At 46.4% G+C, this 18116-nt stretch overlaps 1 protein-coding gene across 2 annotated transcripts in view; it reads right to left on the reverse strand.

Moving 5' to 3' along the window:
- The window catches only part of REV3L (REV3 like, DNA directed polymerase zeta catalytic subunit), a 372405-nt gene that overhangs the window by 79587 nt on the left and 274702 nt on the right, over positions 1 to 18116 (reverse strand). For both annotated transcript variants that reach the window (XM_063917144.1, XM_063917145.1), the window contains exons 26-27: positions 8470 to 8579; positions 5703 to 5817 (exon numbers count right to left, since the gene is read on the reverse strand). In XM_063917144.1, the coding sequence (XP_063773214.1) occupies positions 5703 to 5817; positions 8470 to 8579 (225 nt within the window). The remainder of the gene's footprint in view (positions 1 to 5702; positions 5818 to 8469; positions 8580 to 18116) is intronic.

An 18116-nucleotide genomic window follows, 5' to 3' on the forward strand; every position in this document is an offset into this window, starting at 1 on the left:
AGAGGCAGAGAGTCCCCAATCCCCCGCGCCGGCTATAGGTCTCCGGCAGGTAGGAGCTATAATCGGAGGACGCAGCACTGGAGCTCTGGGAGGCCGCAGGGCAGTTAGGTCGCAGGTTCTAGTCACACCTGCGCAGGGCCTCAGGGGGGTAGGTATGCAGGCACACTGGAGGGGGGAGGTAAGGCAATTGAAGGAGATGGGGGGCTCGGGCCGTGAGTCAGGGTCTGGTACAGTGGAGATCTCCTATACTCACAGACCAGGGTGTACCAAGATGGCCGCCGCCGGGAGCACAGGCAGGGGATTTCACTCAGCAACTGCGTCCACAGCAAACAGAGAGGGCGCTTCCCCACTTCCAAAAGGTACCTGAGGGTCTTATGTAGGCAGGAGACTCTGTGTGGGTGAGTTCAGGCAGGAGGGGGAACAGCTGCGGGTCCCGTTTCGGCCGCGATCCGGTCCCGGAGCTCGTTTCCGGGTAAACAGAAAAAAGGTTTTTAGGCGCTGAACAGGGTCGTGCAAATATAGCACTGGTAATGGCAGCCACTTGGTAAGGAGGTAGCCGGCCTCCTGAAAGTGAAACAACTAAAACAAAATCACCAAGTAGGCGCACGGTACCAGTGATGTTGATAAAAACACAATTTATTAACATAAAACCAATAACAAACTGATTAAAAGACACAACACTACACAGAGCATATAACTGAGGTATTATACCTTATAGTTCACACATAAAGTGTATAAATAAGTGAAAGGGACACTAATATGCAGGAGAACCTGTCTCTGTAAGATAGGGTTAATCTCTCACATTAATTCCATATCAGACAGTTTAAATGAAAAGGAAGTCCTGTAAACTGATGTAATTAGCGTTTGTGACCATAAAGGTGTCCAGATTTAAATAGTGTTTCCTTGGAGCAAAATAAACCAGCCGATTAATGTTACTCACTGAGACGTAATGATCTCTTGCTGTACGGGATAAATGGTTAAGAAACCGCTTGTTATCACCCTGTGCATGGGTGAGACATCCGTCAGCGGTATATTCAGATGAAAGCCACTTCTTTCTGTGCAGCACCAGTTGCCTGTATTAGATCACCATACAGATCCTCCAGCTTGCTGAGCGACGCCCGGCCGGGCAGGAGGTAACAATGTTCCAAATGCAAGGAGAGTTAGAGTGGAGTGATTGAATCACAGGCTGGATCATTCACCGGTAACTTGTAACAAACGGCTGAAAGTGATGGATGTCGTGCTCCGTGGGACACTTAATGGTCAAGTGTGGCCCTTACTTCTGTACCCTCAACGCGTTTCTCTGCACCTCAGGCGGCTTCTTCAAGAGGCAGAGTGTTCTTCTCTGAGCACAATTGTGGTTGTTTTATACCTTGTCCCATTAAAATCATTAGAAACAGGTGAGTGTGAAGGCTCAACAGGTGCTCTGAAATCAGAGTCTTCATACACAGATAACGTGTCACAGGGTTTTTAATTAGACATTTAATTCAAAAAATATATATTTTAAAATCAATCCTATGGCTATCAGTTTGTCATAAATAAAAACAACATAAGTAAAAATATAAATATATTTCTGTTATGCGGATAGAATCATTTTAATCCCATGAGGCTGCAGCTATATTAAAAGATCTTTCAGCAGCTGCAGCATTTATCCATTAATAGTCTCCCACTTATGAGTGGGGAAAAGGAATATACAAGCATATATACACATATGGTAAATTAAGTGCTATATGTTGTTAATAGCATATTATAGTAGACAATACGTTTATTAGGTCTCAATTTTATTATTTATTTATAAATGTTTATACTAAAAAAGCCTATCATAAATCATGTGAAATACCAAGTGTAAAGAAATATCTACACAACACATCTCTTCATATTGCTATCTTTATAAGCTCAAGTCTTAGTATTATAGCATGGGAAAATGTGAATTAAAGACACTTCACACATATAAACATGTAGAAAAAGAAATATATATAATGTTGTTTTTATAGTTTTATAGCTATATAGTTTTATAGTTTTAGAGGATAGTATCTTCATCATATCAACATCTAAATCGTTTCCGGGTAAGCTCTAAACTCGAGGCCCCGGCTTCACAGCAAGAAGTAGGCCTTAGGTAGAGAACAGCTGGAAAAAGCACCCGGCGGCAGCCCCGAGCACAGGGCAACGTCCACATCAGTGGGTAAGGCTGGGCTGGTAGATATAGCCACAGGGGCAGGCAGCAATGGGTGATATTAACCCCGTAGTAGACAGAGCTCTGTGTCAGCACATCCACTCAGAGCAGCATCCAGGCCACGCCCCCCACTTCGTATTTTTTTTATTAGTTTTAGATTTTCTTTAAAATAAGATGTTCTCATTAGGGAAGCCAATCCCGGGCCATTTTTTTCAATCCCGGGTATTGGGATTGAAAAATGGGCAATCCTGGGATTCCCGGGATACCCAGGATTGGCTTTTATCTAGGTGGCCGCCCCCTCGCCCCACCCTGCCCCGCCCGCATAATTTACCATATACCGAGGGCAGGTGGGAAGCAAACATCCGTTGATCGCTGCTGGGAGTCGCTGACAGCGCAGCGTGACCTCTCGCGCTGCGCTGGGGACCCGGAAAGAGGAAGCCGGGCAGCGTCTGAGCATCCTGTGGACGTTCAACGCTAATCCCTCAATCCCCGGGATTGGAGCTTCCAATCCCGGGATTGAATCCCGGCCATTTTTGGGCCTAAATCCCGGGATCCCGCCGTTCCCGATCCCGGGATTGGCCACCGAAGTTCTCAGCAAAGAACCCTTACTTAATTGCTATGGGTCTAATTGTAAGAAATTAGCTGTGGCCCTCAGTTAAAAGTCATTTTCTTAATACGGCATATCAAGAAAAAAAAAGTTTGGATGCCCCTGGTCTATAAGTTGTTATATTGGAGACATATATAGACTGTAAGCTTGCGGGCAGGGCTTTCCTACCTAGTTTTGTTCTATCACTGTTGTTGTTGTTGTTGTTTTAAAGCACAACAGAATATGCTGCATTATATAACAAACTGTTAATAAATAAAATAAGAATGATCCTAGAATAGTACTTATTAAACTGTAGTAATTGCATTAATTCTCGGTTACTGTAAAATGATACGCTGTACATAGATCTTGAGGCCACAAAATAATATAACTTTCTGATTATTGTTTCAAAGATTATTTCCAGCCAAAAAGGGGAGTTTCAGTAACTGGCCTCCTTATGTAACGAGCAGAAGTGCAGGGATTCCATTTCGAGCATAAGGACTGGGCTCCAATACAAGTCGAAATGGCTCTATATGCGGATGAGACCCTTCCGTTACTTAGTGACAAGTGCACCTCACTAGTAGCAGCTCTTCACACTACTGCCCATTGCGGGCAAATGTCTACACTAAAAATAACTTTTGATGAGTACACGCATTACACACAATTCCACCTAGGTGTGAACCCTCATTTAATTATTTGGGTATCACTGATTCCAAAGAATAATTGTTATATGCTACTACGATAAGCTAAATACAACACAAGTGATAGACTGATTCAGAATCCAGGTCTCTCTCACTATCCCATACTGGGTAGAATCAGCATAAATAAAATTATATTTATTCTCCATCTATTGTACATCATATGCCAGTCCCCTTATTGGGTGCGGCACAGGTACTGGTTCACCAAATTCATTTTCTGTTTCTGTCACTCATATGGCTCTACTACTTTCCTAGTACTCAAAAAGCAATGCCCCTAAACAAGCAGGTAGCCCACAATTATCAATTAGTGACAAAACCTTGGCATCATGAGTGGAGCTGCAGGGTCTCCCCAAAACAGTCTTTCTTTAGCAAAACAATTCTGGAGCTAGATAGCTTTGATGAGGATGACACCTGTTTTACTTTAGGGTGCGTACACATTAGAGTGACCGGCAATCAGGCTGATGGTCGGGACGATTTCCCTTCGCCCTGCACCATACCAGACTGGCGGTACACACTAGTCCAATGCAACAAACAACGGAACGGTACCTCGTTCTGTCCTTTATTACACTGCACCGGGTCGCATGCAATATCTTCCAGCTGGCCGTGTAGCATAGCTGACCAGAAGATGTCGCACATGACCAACGGGAGTGCACAATAGTGCATGAACATTAGGTGATATGCATGATTTGTCGTCCCTAAACAGCAAATTGTGCCGATAGCTGCCTAAAAGGTAGGACTCAAGTAAAGAAGTTAGGCCGGCTGCACATTAGAAGGATGCCCAGCTGGCTGATCCAACAGGAAATGGGTCCCTGCATCGGCAAGTGCATACACATTTCCAGGATGCATAAGATGCCGTCTGCAACCATGGTGCGTGCAAATCAGGCATAAACACTTAATGATATGTCTGATTTGTCTTTCTGATCTGCCCAGAAATGATAAAGTGGACCGATATCGTTTTAGTGTGTACCCACACTTAGAGTTTCACTATGAGCTATTGTTGTTCTTCCAATAATTTTAAACAACACTAAAACAAATAATAAACTCTTGTTTATGTATCTACAACTCCAGCAAGTTTGGAGACCCAGGAGACAAATATGGAGCCCTCCTCAATGGGAACTATTTTTAGAGGCTTAAAGACAAAACTAACTTTGCTAAACAATATTTCAACCCTATTGGGCAGTACAGTTGGCATAGTGGGTAGAATTACTAGCCACATTAGATCACAAGTTCAATTCCTGACCAGGCATGTCGCCCCCATTTTGAAAGCGTGACGGGTCCAAGGTCTGAATCATCAGATGCAGACTTTCAGGACTGGGGTGTCCAGATCCTACGCCCAAGCCCGCGTAAGCTTCAGGCCGGTGCCTGTAACCATTGCGAATCTAAACCGATGGTCCTGATGGTGATCCTCGCTAATCCTATAGATGCCTCCTGCTGCTGCATTAGAATTTTAATAACTTGGAATTGGAAGCAGCTGTGCAATTCCTTACAAACATGAATCAGGCCCTATATCCTGGATGTCACCTAGCCTCCCAGTGCAGGGATGGGAAAACCCTAGCTGACAACGTGTTTCTATATTTAAATATGTACATGCTCACAGAGCCACAACAGCCAAATCTGAGATGATATCTTAACTGGTCCTCAGGTTCCACGCATTATACTACCTCCACAATCACGATCAGGATGACGTACTACATTACAGTTGGATGTACAGATTTGTCCTCTTACATCTAGCCTCAATACGCCATGTAGCAAGAGATGCCTGGCGTGAGTGTGCAGTCAGGTCCCGTGAAACTCTGCTAACGTAGCACTTCATGTACAGATTCAGAGACTCAGTCGCACACAGATAAACAAGTGTCATATAACAAATAAATCAGCACAGTCTCCTCGTGCGTCCTAGCTGCACAGTGTTGTGACTAATACACATTTGCTGCAAAAAAATGCAGAAGTTAGGAGTTTTTTATGTGAACTAGCGTGCCAAGAGGGGCTGTTTGGCATGACTGAAGCAAAGATGTAGGAGGACATATCTGTACTAAAACTCCCCATCATAGGGGGTAATTCCAAGTTGATCGCAGCAGGAAATTTTTTAGCAGTTGCAGTTTTGCCCAATTGCTAACAGAATTCCTGCTGCGATCAACTTGGAATTACCCCCATAGTGCGTGTTAATACAATAAAATTAGTGGGGGGAAAAATGATGTAAAAAATCCTTAGCAGTGTCTCTTATATTAAACACATTTTATCACGATTCCATTACCTTCTCAAACTTCAGTTTCACTGGTTTTGGGTTTGTGGCCGTGACAGCTTCAGCAATTTCTTGTCCGATTTTGAAGGACTGTTCTTTTGTGGCACCTTTCAGCAGTACAAACATGCTGCAAATGAAGCAGACATATAATGAGAGCTGTGACTATCACCAGAGCCGCAACTAGGGGGGGGGTAAGGGGTCACGTGCCCCGGGTGCGGGAGTCGAGGGGGCGCGGGGAACTCTGCCTGGCTCCCTGACAGCTGCTCCCTCACCCCCCCCCCGCGATTGTCACCCGCAGCCGCGAATGGTGCCGTCATGGACCCACCGCGGCTGCGTCTCCAGTCTCCCACTGCCCGCCCACCGAGTGCGCCTCCTGCAAGCCCCCCCTCCCGCCCGCATCTTTACCGCCTGGCGGCCGCTGTTTCTGGTGGACGGAGACGCGGCTGTGCGCGCACCGTCACCTGCCGCCCCTCTGATTTCCGGCACCTGCTGCAAGCCCCAGACACTGGCCTCACTCACTGCACCGCGGCTAAGGATTGATCTACAGCGGTGAGTGGAGATTATATATATATATATATATATATATATATATATATATATATATGTATGTATGTATGTATGTATGTATGTGTGTGTGTATATATATATATATATATATACTGTAGTGATTTATTCTTTATATATATATATATATATATATATATATATATATATATATATATATATATATATATATATATATATATATATATATATATACATACACATACACAAACACACACATACTCTCCTGGGATGCGGTAACTCCTGGCAATTTCAAATAAGAAACTTCAAACAGGCATGCCTGTTTGAAGTTTCTTATTTGAAGCCGCCAGGAGTGCCGCATCCCAGGAGAGTATGTGTTTACGTTTATGGAGGTACCCGGCTGCATTACTGGGAGAGCCGGGCATTTTGGTCGGTTTTATATATATATATATATAATCTTCAAATTAGTCCAGCACTCTCCTCTTAGCAGTTAACCTCTTGAGTGTCAGTGCAGCTGTGAATATACTCCGGAAGTTCTCAATGATAGAAAACATGCACTGCACTGCAGATCTGTTTAGAAAGGAATATTTTACTTCATGCTAATTACGATGTTTCTGGGATTGCACAAATGTATGCTTCCTGAAGACTGGGTGTGCAATCCTAAAACTTCGTAATTATCGTGAAGTAAAATATTCATTTCTAAACAACTCTGCAGTATATATAATGTGCATGGAGAGCCGGCACTCACTGTTGTTAAACTTGAAGTGTGCCCGGTTGCCATCAAGTATAGTGCATATAGTCCATCATACAAGGTGCGGCACTCACGGGTTCTAATGCAAGCAGAATACAGCAGGTTTTCCTGGCTTGTCAACATTTCATTTACTCACATAAATTTAGTCAGGATACAACGGCATTTATATGAATAAATGAAACGTTGACAAGCCAGGAAAACCTGCTGCATTCTACTTAAAACCCGTGAGTGCCGCACCTCGTATGATGGACTAGATAGATAGATAGATATGTTAATGTGGGATACTATTGTGCAGTGTAAAGTGATTAAGGGTCCACTACTGTTTGGCATAGTCTGTATTTTTAGTTATTTATTTTATCATAATTTTTATAAATTTTATTTATTTGTAAACTTCTGCCTTGCCCCGGGTGCTGAAAATCCTAGTTTCGGCCCTGCTATCACTCTTCATTGTGTTCCATGAAAATATATATTTGCACAGTTTGGAACAATTTGGGGCCTAATTCAGATCTGATCATAGATGTGCTAAATTTAGCACATCTACGATCAGTTTCTCAGACATGCGGGGAGACGCCCAGCACAGGGCTAGTCCGACCCGCATGTCTGGCTCTGCCCCTCCTCCCCCTTTCCCGCAAGGGTGCAAAAGCATCGTATGGCGGCTGCAGCCCACGGGTAACAAAGAAGGATTAAATAAGCAGTTGTTGCTCCAAAGCAATTAAAACTATTGACTACACTTTCATAAATGAAATCAAATCCAGTCTCCAAATAATTCTATTCCACCTACCGCCACAAAAGGCATCGAGACATCACAGTTCAAGACTGTTACGAGTTCAGTTCGGGTGTACTACGAATTGCCGGCTGTCGGGATCCTGACAGTCGGAATGCCGGCAGCGGGGTGAGCACAAAAGAGCCCCTTGCGGGCTTGCTGCATTCGCCCCGCTGCAGGCATGGTGGCGCGCTACACGAGCCATGCTATTTATTCTCCCTCCATTTGGTGTCGTGGACCCTACAAGAGGGAGAAAAGTTGTCGATATACCATCGCCGGGATCCCGACAGCCGGTATAACGAGTGCCACCCGTGGACTTCATGTCATCATTTGTTTATACAGGATATGCTTTCACCATTTGTATACTCAACAGGATATATGCAGGACTTCCACTGGCGTCATCCCTGTAATGTGCTTTTGTTAGATATATTATGTGCCGATATGTCATGCCATAATTGTCAAATATTTTGAATATTTCTAAATTAATTTGTGGGAACATGGCATTTCAGTCTTATTTTGTATTGTTTGTTTTCTGTAGCCTTTACTTAATGTCCAGCAGTAGATTTAGTATTTTCATCTTGTAGATTTGTAAAACAGTGAAACATGCAGTAACAGTAGTAATACCAGTGCCAACACATAAAGCAGGGAATCAATAGGCCTTTAAACAATGCATGAACTTTTGTAGACATTTATAGCATGAGATGAGATTCTCTGTGTACGCACATCACGCTGATAATTACCTGTCCGTGTCACCATACACCACTTTTGCTCCCCATTTCTTTGTATCGTTGACAAGTTTAATAGCCCGTTCCAAAGTCTCCCGTGATTTATGGAGAATACTGTCTCCAATCTACATGTAAGATACATAACAAGTCAATAGAACATTTGGCTACCCATCCACAGTGATTAGCATCAAGGCATATGTCCATCTTTAAATCTAAATCAGCGGTTCTTAACCTGCAAGTCCGGACACAAACCATGGATCTCCATGTAGTTTGGGTAGATCCGTCTTCTTTTTGTCAAACTACTAATAAACAAATTGTTATTTATACTGTTGCACTAAGGTGTACAAGTGCCTAGCTTACCAAGAGACATTATAAAATATTTAATGTGTAATCAAGTAATTAGAAGTAAACACACTATTACTTCAAAATTCAAAAATGTATAAAACATTATGTATTTAGATACACAGGAGAGTAATAAGACGTTAACCAATATCTTAAAATCTCTCCGTCAGAAGTGTGTGTGCTTCATCCCTACATATTTCCATACATATGGATACGGGCCTATGTAAGACACTTTAAATTCCTGTTTGATAAGACTTAAAGCTATGTGCACTAAGAATGTAAAATTAAAATAATCTGCTTTTTCTCTTACGTCCTAGAGGATGCTGGGGTCCACATTAGTACCATGGGGTATAGAGGGGTCCACTAGGAGCCATTGGCACTTTAAGAGTTTGAGAGTGTGGGCTGGCTCCTCCCTCTAAGCCCCTCCTACCAGACTCCGTTTAGAAAATGTGCCCGGAGGAGCCGGTCATAGCTAGGGGAGCTCTACAGAGCTTCTCTGGTAAAAGTTTTTTTTTTTAGAGTTTATAATTTTACAGGGAGGCTGCTGGCAAAAGCCTCCCTGCTTTGTGGGACCAAGGAGGGGGGTGGGGGGGTGGGGGGTAGTGTCCGCCCTGCGGGGTCTGAGCCACTATCTCCGCTGACAGGACACTGAGCTCCTGAGGGGATCGAACGTTCCCCGCCACAGGAGATCGCTCACCCCAGCAGCATGCCGCCACCCCCTTACAGAGCCAGAAGATCAGTGGCGCGTTAGTCACCGACCCCCTAGAAAGCGGGGGGCCGGTGTGAAGATGGCGGCAACAGGGTATGGAGAACAGTACTAACTGTGCTCCGGGGCTCAGTGGTATATAGTGTGGTGCTGTGAGGGGCGCCCTGATGAACCTACACTGACCTCCAAGCCTGTCAGGGTCCCAGGATCGCTGCCAGCATAATTCCTCAGGCCAGTATAATCTTCAGAAGAGCGGGAAGACAGCGCCATGAAGGGGGCGGAGCTTCTTCTCAGAGCGGACCCAGAGCGTTCAGTGCCATTTCCCTGCCTGCAGAAGCGCCGTCAGTGAGAGCTGTCCCTCCAATTTCAACTCCAGCTATTTCTTACGGTACCAGTTGTAGAAGGGGGGGGGTGGGAGGCTGTGTACAGACTGTGTAACCTATTAAGGTGCACAGTCAGCGCTGGTTGGGGGTCTCCCTTTACCTTAAAAGCGCTGTGTGTGGGTTGGCTCCAATCTCTGTGTCTCTCCTGCCATTCTTGGGGGTGAAACTCTGTCTGTCCTCCCGTGTGTGTGGAGTGTCTGTGGTCTCCATTAAGCTATGTCCAGGGACTCTGTGTCATATGCGGCAGAGGATATGTCCTCTCAGGATGATCCCATTCCATGTAATCAGGATTGCACTGTTTTAGCACAGATACCAGCAAGGGAGCCTGAATGGTTATCCTCTATTAAATCTATGATTTCTCAGATTTCTACTAGGGTTGCACAGACTGAATCTGCAACTCAGGTTTTACAGACGTCTATGGCAGTCTGGTCAGGTTCTGTTACCTCAGGCCCCCCCCCCCCCCCCCCCTGTATGTTCCCACAAACGTGCTCTTGCACAGATTATGCAAGACGACACAGATACCGATTCTGACACTGCAGACGGTGATGGGGATGTGTTGCGGGGGGTAGCATCTCTTGCAAAAGGGGTGCGATACTACGTCCCACTATTGCCAGTGCATGAATTTCCAAAGCTATAGTAAAGTGGTCAGGCACGTTACTTTAGGATTTGGATACAATGGATAATAGTGATGTTGAATTGTTTTTGCGTAACATTCAGGATTCTGCAGGATTTATGGTGGAATCCATGAAAGACCTGGGTTCCATGGCTGCAGGGATATCTTCCATGTCTGTCTCAGCTCGTAGGGGACTTTGGCTGCGCCAGTGGTCTGCCGATGCAGAATCCAGGAGAGGTGTGGAGACCCTACCCTACACAGGTCAGGCTCTCTTTGGGGAAGCGTTGGTTGCGTGGATTTCCACGGCTACAGCGGGTAAGTCTCATTTTCTTCCCTCAGCTGCACCTGCCATGAAGAAACCCTTTTCTTCAGCTACATCAGTGTCCTTTTGGACTGCCAAGCCAAGAAAGGACAAACCATCTAACACCTTCTTTAGGGGATGTCGGCCCAAATCCAAGAAACCTGCTGCTGCGGGTTCCCAGGAACAGAAACCTGCCTCAGGTACGCCAAAGTCCTCCGCATGACGGTGGACCGCCCGGCCTGGAAGTGGGGCCAGTGGGAGCGAGACTCAGGCATTTCAGTCACGTCTGGGTGTCGTTCGGCCTGGATCCCTGGGTGCAAGATATTGTATCCCAGGGGTACAGGCTGGAATTTCAAGATCTCCCTCCTCACCGATTCTTCAAATCAGACTTGCCAGATTTGCTGGCAGACAGGGCTATCCTGCAGGAAGCAGTCCAGAAGTTGGTGGAGGCACAGGTTATTGTACCAGTCCCACCCCATATGCAAAACAAAGGTTACTATTCGAACCTTTTCGTGGTACCGAAACCGGATGGTTCGGTCAGACTCTTTCTGAACTTAAAATCGCTAAACCTCTTGCTGAGGGAGTTCCAAGTTCAAAATGGAGTCTCTAAGGGCGGTGATATCAGGTCTGGAAGAGGGGAAATTCCTGGTATCCCTGGATATCAAGGATGCGTACCGCCACATTCCGATTTGGCCGCCGCATCAAGCTTATCTCCGATTCGCACTGTTGGACTGTCATTTTCAGTTGCAGGCCCTGCCATTCGGCCTCTCCACAGCACCGAGGGTATTCACCAAGGTGATGGCAGAGATGATGGTTCTCCTCCGCAAGGGGTGAACATAATTCCATATCTGGATGATCTGCTGATAAAGGCATCGTCCAAGGAGAAGCTGTTACAGTCCATTGTTCTCACGACCCATATACTCCGAGTACACGGTTGGATCCTGAATCTTCCAAAATCACATTTGGAACCAACCAGGAGGTTGTCCTTTCTGGGAATGATCCTCGACACGGAAGTGCAGAGGGTGTTTCTTCCAGAGGAAAAAGCGTTGGTGATACAAACAATGGTCCGGGATGTCCTGAAGCCAGCCCGAGTGTCGGTTCATCAGTGCATTTGACTTCTGGGAAAGATGGTGGCCTCTTACGAGGCTCTGCAGTACGGGAGGTTTCATGCTCGGCCCTTTCAGCTGGATCTCCTGGACAAGTGGTCAGGATCTCATCTACACATGCACCAGAGAATACATCTGTCGCCAAAGGCCAGGATTTCACTCTTCTGGTGGCTCCAATTACCTCACCTTCTGGAGGGCCACAGGTTCGGGATTCAGGACTGGATCCTTCTAACCACGGATGCAAGCCTCTGGGGCTGGGGCGCAGTCACTCAAGGGGAAACCTTCCAAGGACGGTGGTCAAGTCCGGAAGCCGGCCTACCAATAAACATTCCAAGAGTTCTAAAACTCATAAGGAGAACAAGAGTTCAAGCGATCCTCATTGCTCATGCCTGGCCAAGAAGGACTTGGTACGCAGATCTTCTGGATCTACTGCGAGAAGAGCCGAGGCCGCCTCCTCTTCGGGAGGACCTGCTGCAGCAGGGGCCGGTCGCCTATCAAGACTTACCACAGCTACGTTTGACAGCATGGAGGTTGAACACCTGATACTAGCTCGGAAGGGCATTCTGAACAAGGTTATTCCTACCCTGATACAGGCTAGGAAGGGAGTAACGTCTAAACATTACCATCGTATTTGGAAAAAATATGTATCTGTATGTGTGAGTCCAAGAAGTTTCCTACGGTGGAGTTTCAACTAGGACGGTTTCTCCTCTTCCTGCAATCAGGTGTGGATATGGGCCTGAGGTTAGGATCCGTGAAGGTCCAGATTTCGTCCCTAAAATAGGATTTTAATTACCTTCCGGTAAATCCTTTTCTCGTAGTCCGTAGAGGATGCTGGGCGCCTGCCCAGCGCTTCGTTTTCCTGCAATAGTTACCTGGTTCAGTACAACTTTGTTTTCAGTTAAGTACTGCATTATTACTTGGTAAGTAATTTTTCAGCGGTAGCTGAGTTTCAAGCTGGTTAGCTTGGTTTGCCTTGTATGTGTGAGCTGGTATGAATCTCGCCACTATCTGTGTATAATCCCTCTCTCGAAGATGTCCGTCTCCTCCAGGCACATTTTCTAAACTGAGTCTGGTAGGAGGGGCATAGAGGGAGGAGCCAGCCCACACTCTCAAACTCTTAAAGTGCCAATGGCTCCTAGTGGACCCGTCTATCGGGGTAATTCCAAGTTGATGGCAGCAGGAATTTTGTTAGCAGTTGGGCAAAACCATGTGCACTGCAGGGGAGACAGATATAACATGTGCAGAAAGAGTTAGATTAGGGGCTCTTGTGAGACAAAGCCGCTAATTCCGACACCCGCCTTGCGGACGCCAAGGCCAAAAGCATGACCACTTTCCAAGTGAGAAATTTCAACTCAACCTTTTACAAAGGTTCAAACCAGTGTGACATAAGAAATTGCAACACCACATCAAGGTCCCATGGTGCCACAGGTGGCACAAACGGAGGTTGGATGTGCAGTACTCCCTTCACGAAAGTCTGAACCTCTAGAAGGGCGGCCAATTCTTTTTGAAAGAAAATAGATAAGGCCAAAATCTGCACTTTAATGGAGCCTAATTTTAGGCCTGTGTCCACACCTGCCTGCAAAAAATGGAGGAAACGACCCAGCTGAAACTCTTCCGTAGGAGCCTTCTTGGATTCACACCAAGACACATACTTTCTCCAAATACGGTGATAATGCTTCGCCGTAACCGCCTTTCTAGCCTTAAGCAGAGTGGGGATGACTTCCCCGGGAATACCTTTTCGAGCTAGGATTTGGCGTTCAACCTCCACGCCGTCAAACGCAACCGCGGTAAGTCCTGGAACATGCAGGGCCCCTGCAGTAACAGATACTCTCTCAGAGGAAGAGGCCAGGGATCTCCTATGAGTAATTCCTGAAGATCCGGATACCAGGCCCTCTGTGGCCAATCTGGAACAATGAGTATCGCCTGAACCCTTGTTCTTCTTATGATCCTTATCACTTTTGGAATGAGTGGAAGTGGAGGGAACACATATACCGACTGAAGCACCCACGGAGTTACCAGGGCGTCCACTGCACTGGTTTGAGGGTCCCTTGACCTGGAACAATATCTCGGAAGCTTCTTGTTGAGGCGAGACGCCATCATGTCTATTTGAGGAATTCCCCAATGACTTGTCACTTTTGCAAAAACTTCTTGATGAAGACCCCACTCTCCTGGATGGAGATCATGTCTGCTGAGGAAATCTGCTTCCCAGTTGTCCACGCCCGGAAGGAAGCCGCTGACAGAGCGCTTACATGTTTTTCCGCCCAGCGGAGAACTTTTTTGGCCTCCGCCATTGCCGCTCTGCTCTTTGTTCCGCCCTGGCGGTTTATGTACGCCACCGCTGTTACGTTGTCCGACTGAATCAGGACAGGTAGACCTCGAAGAACGTGTTCCGCTTGTAGAAGGCCGTTGTAGATGGCTCTTAATTCCAGAATGTTTATGTGCAGACAAGCTTCCTGGCTTGACCATTTTCCCTGGAAATTTTTTCCCTGTGTGACTGCTCCCCAGCCTCGGAGGCTTGCATCCGTGGTCACCAGGACCCAATCCTGGATCCCGAACCTGCGTCGCTCTTGGAGGTGAGAACTTTGAAGCCACCACAGGAGAGATATTCTGGTCCTGGAAGATAGGCTTATTTTCCGGTGCATGTGCATGTGAGACCCGGACCACTTGTCCAACAGGTCCCACTGAAACACCCGGGCATGAAACCTGCCAAATGGAATGGCTTCGTAGGATGCAACCATCTTCCCCAACACCCGAGTGCATTGATGAATCGACACTCTTGCCGGTTTCAGTATCTCCTTGACCATGTTCTGGATTTCCAGAGCTTTTTCCACTGGGAGAAACACTGTCTGCCGTGTCCAGGATCATGCCCAATAAAGACAGCCATGTCGTCGGCATCAACTGTGACTTTGGCAAATTTAGGATCCAACCATGTCGTTGCAGAACTGTCAGGGAGAGCGCAACATTTCTTAGCAACTGCTCCTTTGATCTCGCCTTTATCAAGAGATCGTCCAAGTACGGGATAATTGTGACACCCTGCTTGCGTAGGAGCACCATCATTTCCGCCATTACTTTTGTGAAGACCCTCGGAGCCGTGGATAGACCAAACGGCAACGTCTGAAATTGGTAATGACAATCCTGAACAGCAAACCTCAGGAAAGCTTGATGTGGAGGGTGGAGGATATATTGGGACATGTAAGTAGGCATCTTTGATGTCGACTGACGCCATCCCCCCCTTCCAGACTGGAGATCACTGCACGAAGAGATTCCATCTTGAACTTGAAACTTTTCAAATACAGATTGAGGGATTTTAGGTTCAGGATCGGTCTGACCGAGCCATCCGGCTTTGGTACGACAAACAGACTCGAATAAAACCCTTCTTCCTGTTGAGACGGGGGTACCGTGACAATGACACACTGTTGACACAGCTTTTGTATCGCAGCGCACACTACTTCCCTTTCTGGCAGAGAAACTGGCAAGGCTGATTTGAAAAATCGGTGGGGGGGCACGTCTTGAAACTCTAGTTTGTACCCTTGGGACACTATTTCTAACACCCAAGGGTCCAGGCTTGAGTGAAACCAGACCTGACTGAAGAGTCGGAGACGTGCCCCCACCGGTACGGACTCCCGTAGAGGAGCCCCAGCGTCATGCTGTGGACTTGGCAGAAGCCGGGGAGGACTTCTGCTCCTGGGAACCTGGCACAGCAGGTGACCTTTGTCCTCTTTCTCTACCTTTAGAGGCAAGGAAGGACGACCCTCTTCCTTTTTTGTATTTATTGGGCCGAAAGGACTGCATCTGATAGTGAGGCGTCTTTTTCTGTTGTGCAGGGACATAAGGAAGAAATGATGACTTACCCGCGGTAGCCATAGACACCAGATCAGCGAGGCCGTCACCAAACAAGACACCACCTTTATACAGGAGAGCCTCCATAGCTTTCTTAGAGTCGGCATCAGCATTCCATTGATGAATCCACAGTGCTCACCTGGCCGAGACTGCCATGGCATTGGCCCTTGATCCCAAGAGGCCAATATCCCTCGCCGCATCCTTTAGGTAAGCTGCAGCGTCCCTGATATAACCGAGAGTCAAAAGAATGCTATCCCTATCCAGGGTATCCATGTCAGATGCCAAGTTCTCTGCCCACTTACCAATAGTGCTACTCACCCATGCCGACGCCACTTCAGGTCTGAGCAGCGCACCCGTAGTGACATAAATGGAATTTAAGGTAGTTTTCTGCTTATGATCCGCAGGGTCCTTTAGGGCAGCCGTGTCAGGAGACGGAAGCGCCACCTTTTTGGACAGTCGTGATGACTCCCACTTTTCCCTGTCCTCAGAGGGGAAAGGATATGCCATTAGAATTCTCTTGGGAATCTGCCATCTTTTGTCAGGAGATTCCCAAGCTTTTTTCAAAGCGTGTTCAGCTCATGAGAGGGGGGAAACGTCACCTCAGGTTTTTTACCCTTATACAAACAAACCCTTGTATCAGGAATAGTAGGTACTTCTGTAATATGTAAAACGTCCTTAATTGCCACAATCATGTACTGAATACTTTTAACCAGTTTCGGATTTAAACTGGCCTCACTATAGTCGACACTGGAATCAGAGTCCGTGTCGGTATCAGTATCCGCCATCTGGGTAAATGAACGCTTTTGTGACCCTGAGGGGGTCTGGACCTGAGACAAGGCGTCCTCCATGGATTTTCTCCATGTTTGGGTCTGAGAATCAGATTTATCCAGCCTTTTAGTCAATAACGCAACATTTGCATTCAACGTACTCAACATATCCACCCAATCAGCAGTCGGCGGTGCCGACAGAGTCACTCCCAGCGCCTTATCCGCCCCCACTGTAACCTCCTCCGGGGAGGAGCACTCAGCCTCAGACATGTCGACACACACGTACCGACACGCACCAACACACTGGCTATAGGGGACAGACCCAAGGAAAGCCTGTTAGAGACACACATATGTTTTAAACATATGTAATAAAAGTTATATTTTACTATTAGTGGTCAATTATATTTTTATATTTTGACTATAGGAATTATTGAGTGCGAATGTCCGAGTGTGCCCATAATAGGGAATACTTCTTTTCTTTTGGTTTGTCTAACATTTACTATATTCCACGAGCACCTCCCCGATTAGGATATAAAACATACAATATGAATATGTAAAGGGGAAAGGACATATGCAGTAAGTAATACAATAAAAACTGAAGGTGTCTGTGCAAGCCATTCTACTTTTGTAAATCAACTCACAGAAGTAGGTCTGCTTCTCTCCCCTCAGTCCCACGCTGCAGGGAGCCTGTAAGCCAGCAGTGCTCTCTGAACACAAAAAACCTAACAAAAAGTCTTTTTTACAGAGAAACTCAGGAGAGCTCCCCTGTGAGTGTCCAGTCTCTCTGGGCACAGAATCTAACTGAGGTCTGGAGGGGAGGCATAGAGGGAGGAACCAGTTCACACCCATTTAAAGTCTTAAAGTGCCCATGTCTCCTGCGGATCCAGTCTATACCCCATGGTCCTTTTGGAGTCCCCAGCATCCTCTAGGACGGAAGAGAAAATACAATGTAGCATCTTTAGCACAATTTTGGATACATGACATTATAATAAGATTTTAAACCTACCGGTAAATCTTTTTCTACTAGTCCGTAGAGGATGCTTGGGACTCCGTAAGGACCATGGGGTATAGACGGGCTCCGCAGGAGACATGGGCACTCTAAGACTTTAGATGGGTGTGAACTAGCTCCTCCCTCTATGCCCCTCCTCCAGACCCCAGCCAAAGAACTGTGCCCAGAGGAGACGGACAGTACGAGGAAAGGATTTTTGTTAATCTAAGGGCGAGATACAAACCAGCCCACACCATACACACCGTACAACATGGAATATACCAAACAAGTTAACAGTATGAATAAAACAGCATCAGCCAGAGACTGATCACAACTGTAACATAACCCTTATGTAAGCAACAACTATATACAAGCCTTGCAGAAATTGTCCGCACTGGGACGGGCGCCCAGCATCCTCTACGGACTAGGAGAAAAGGATTTACCGGTAGGTATTAAAATCCTATTTTCTCTTACGTCCTAGAGGATGCTGGGGACTCCAAAAGGACCATGGGGTTTATACCAAAGCTCCGGACCGGGCGGGAGAGTGCGGACGACTCTGCAGCACCGATTGAGCAAACATGAGGTCCTCATCAGCTAGGGTATCAAACTTGCAGAA

This window comes from Pseudophryne corroboree, chromosome 4 (assembly GCF_028390025.1).
Source record: "Pseudophryne corroboree isolate aPseCor3 chromosome 4, aPseCor3.hap2, whole genome shotgun sequence".
In the NCBI taxonomy this organism is placed as follows: domain Eukaryota; kingdom Metazoa; phylum Chordata; class Amphibia; order Anura; family Myobatrachidae; genus Pseudophryne; species Pseudophryne corroboree.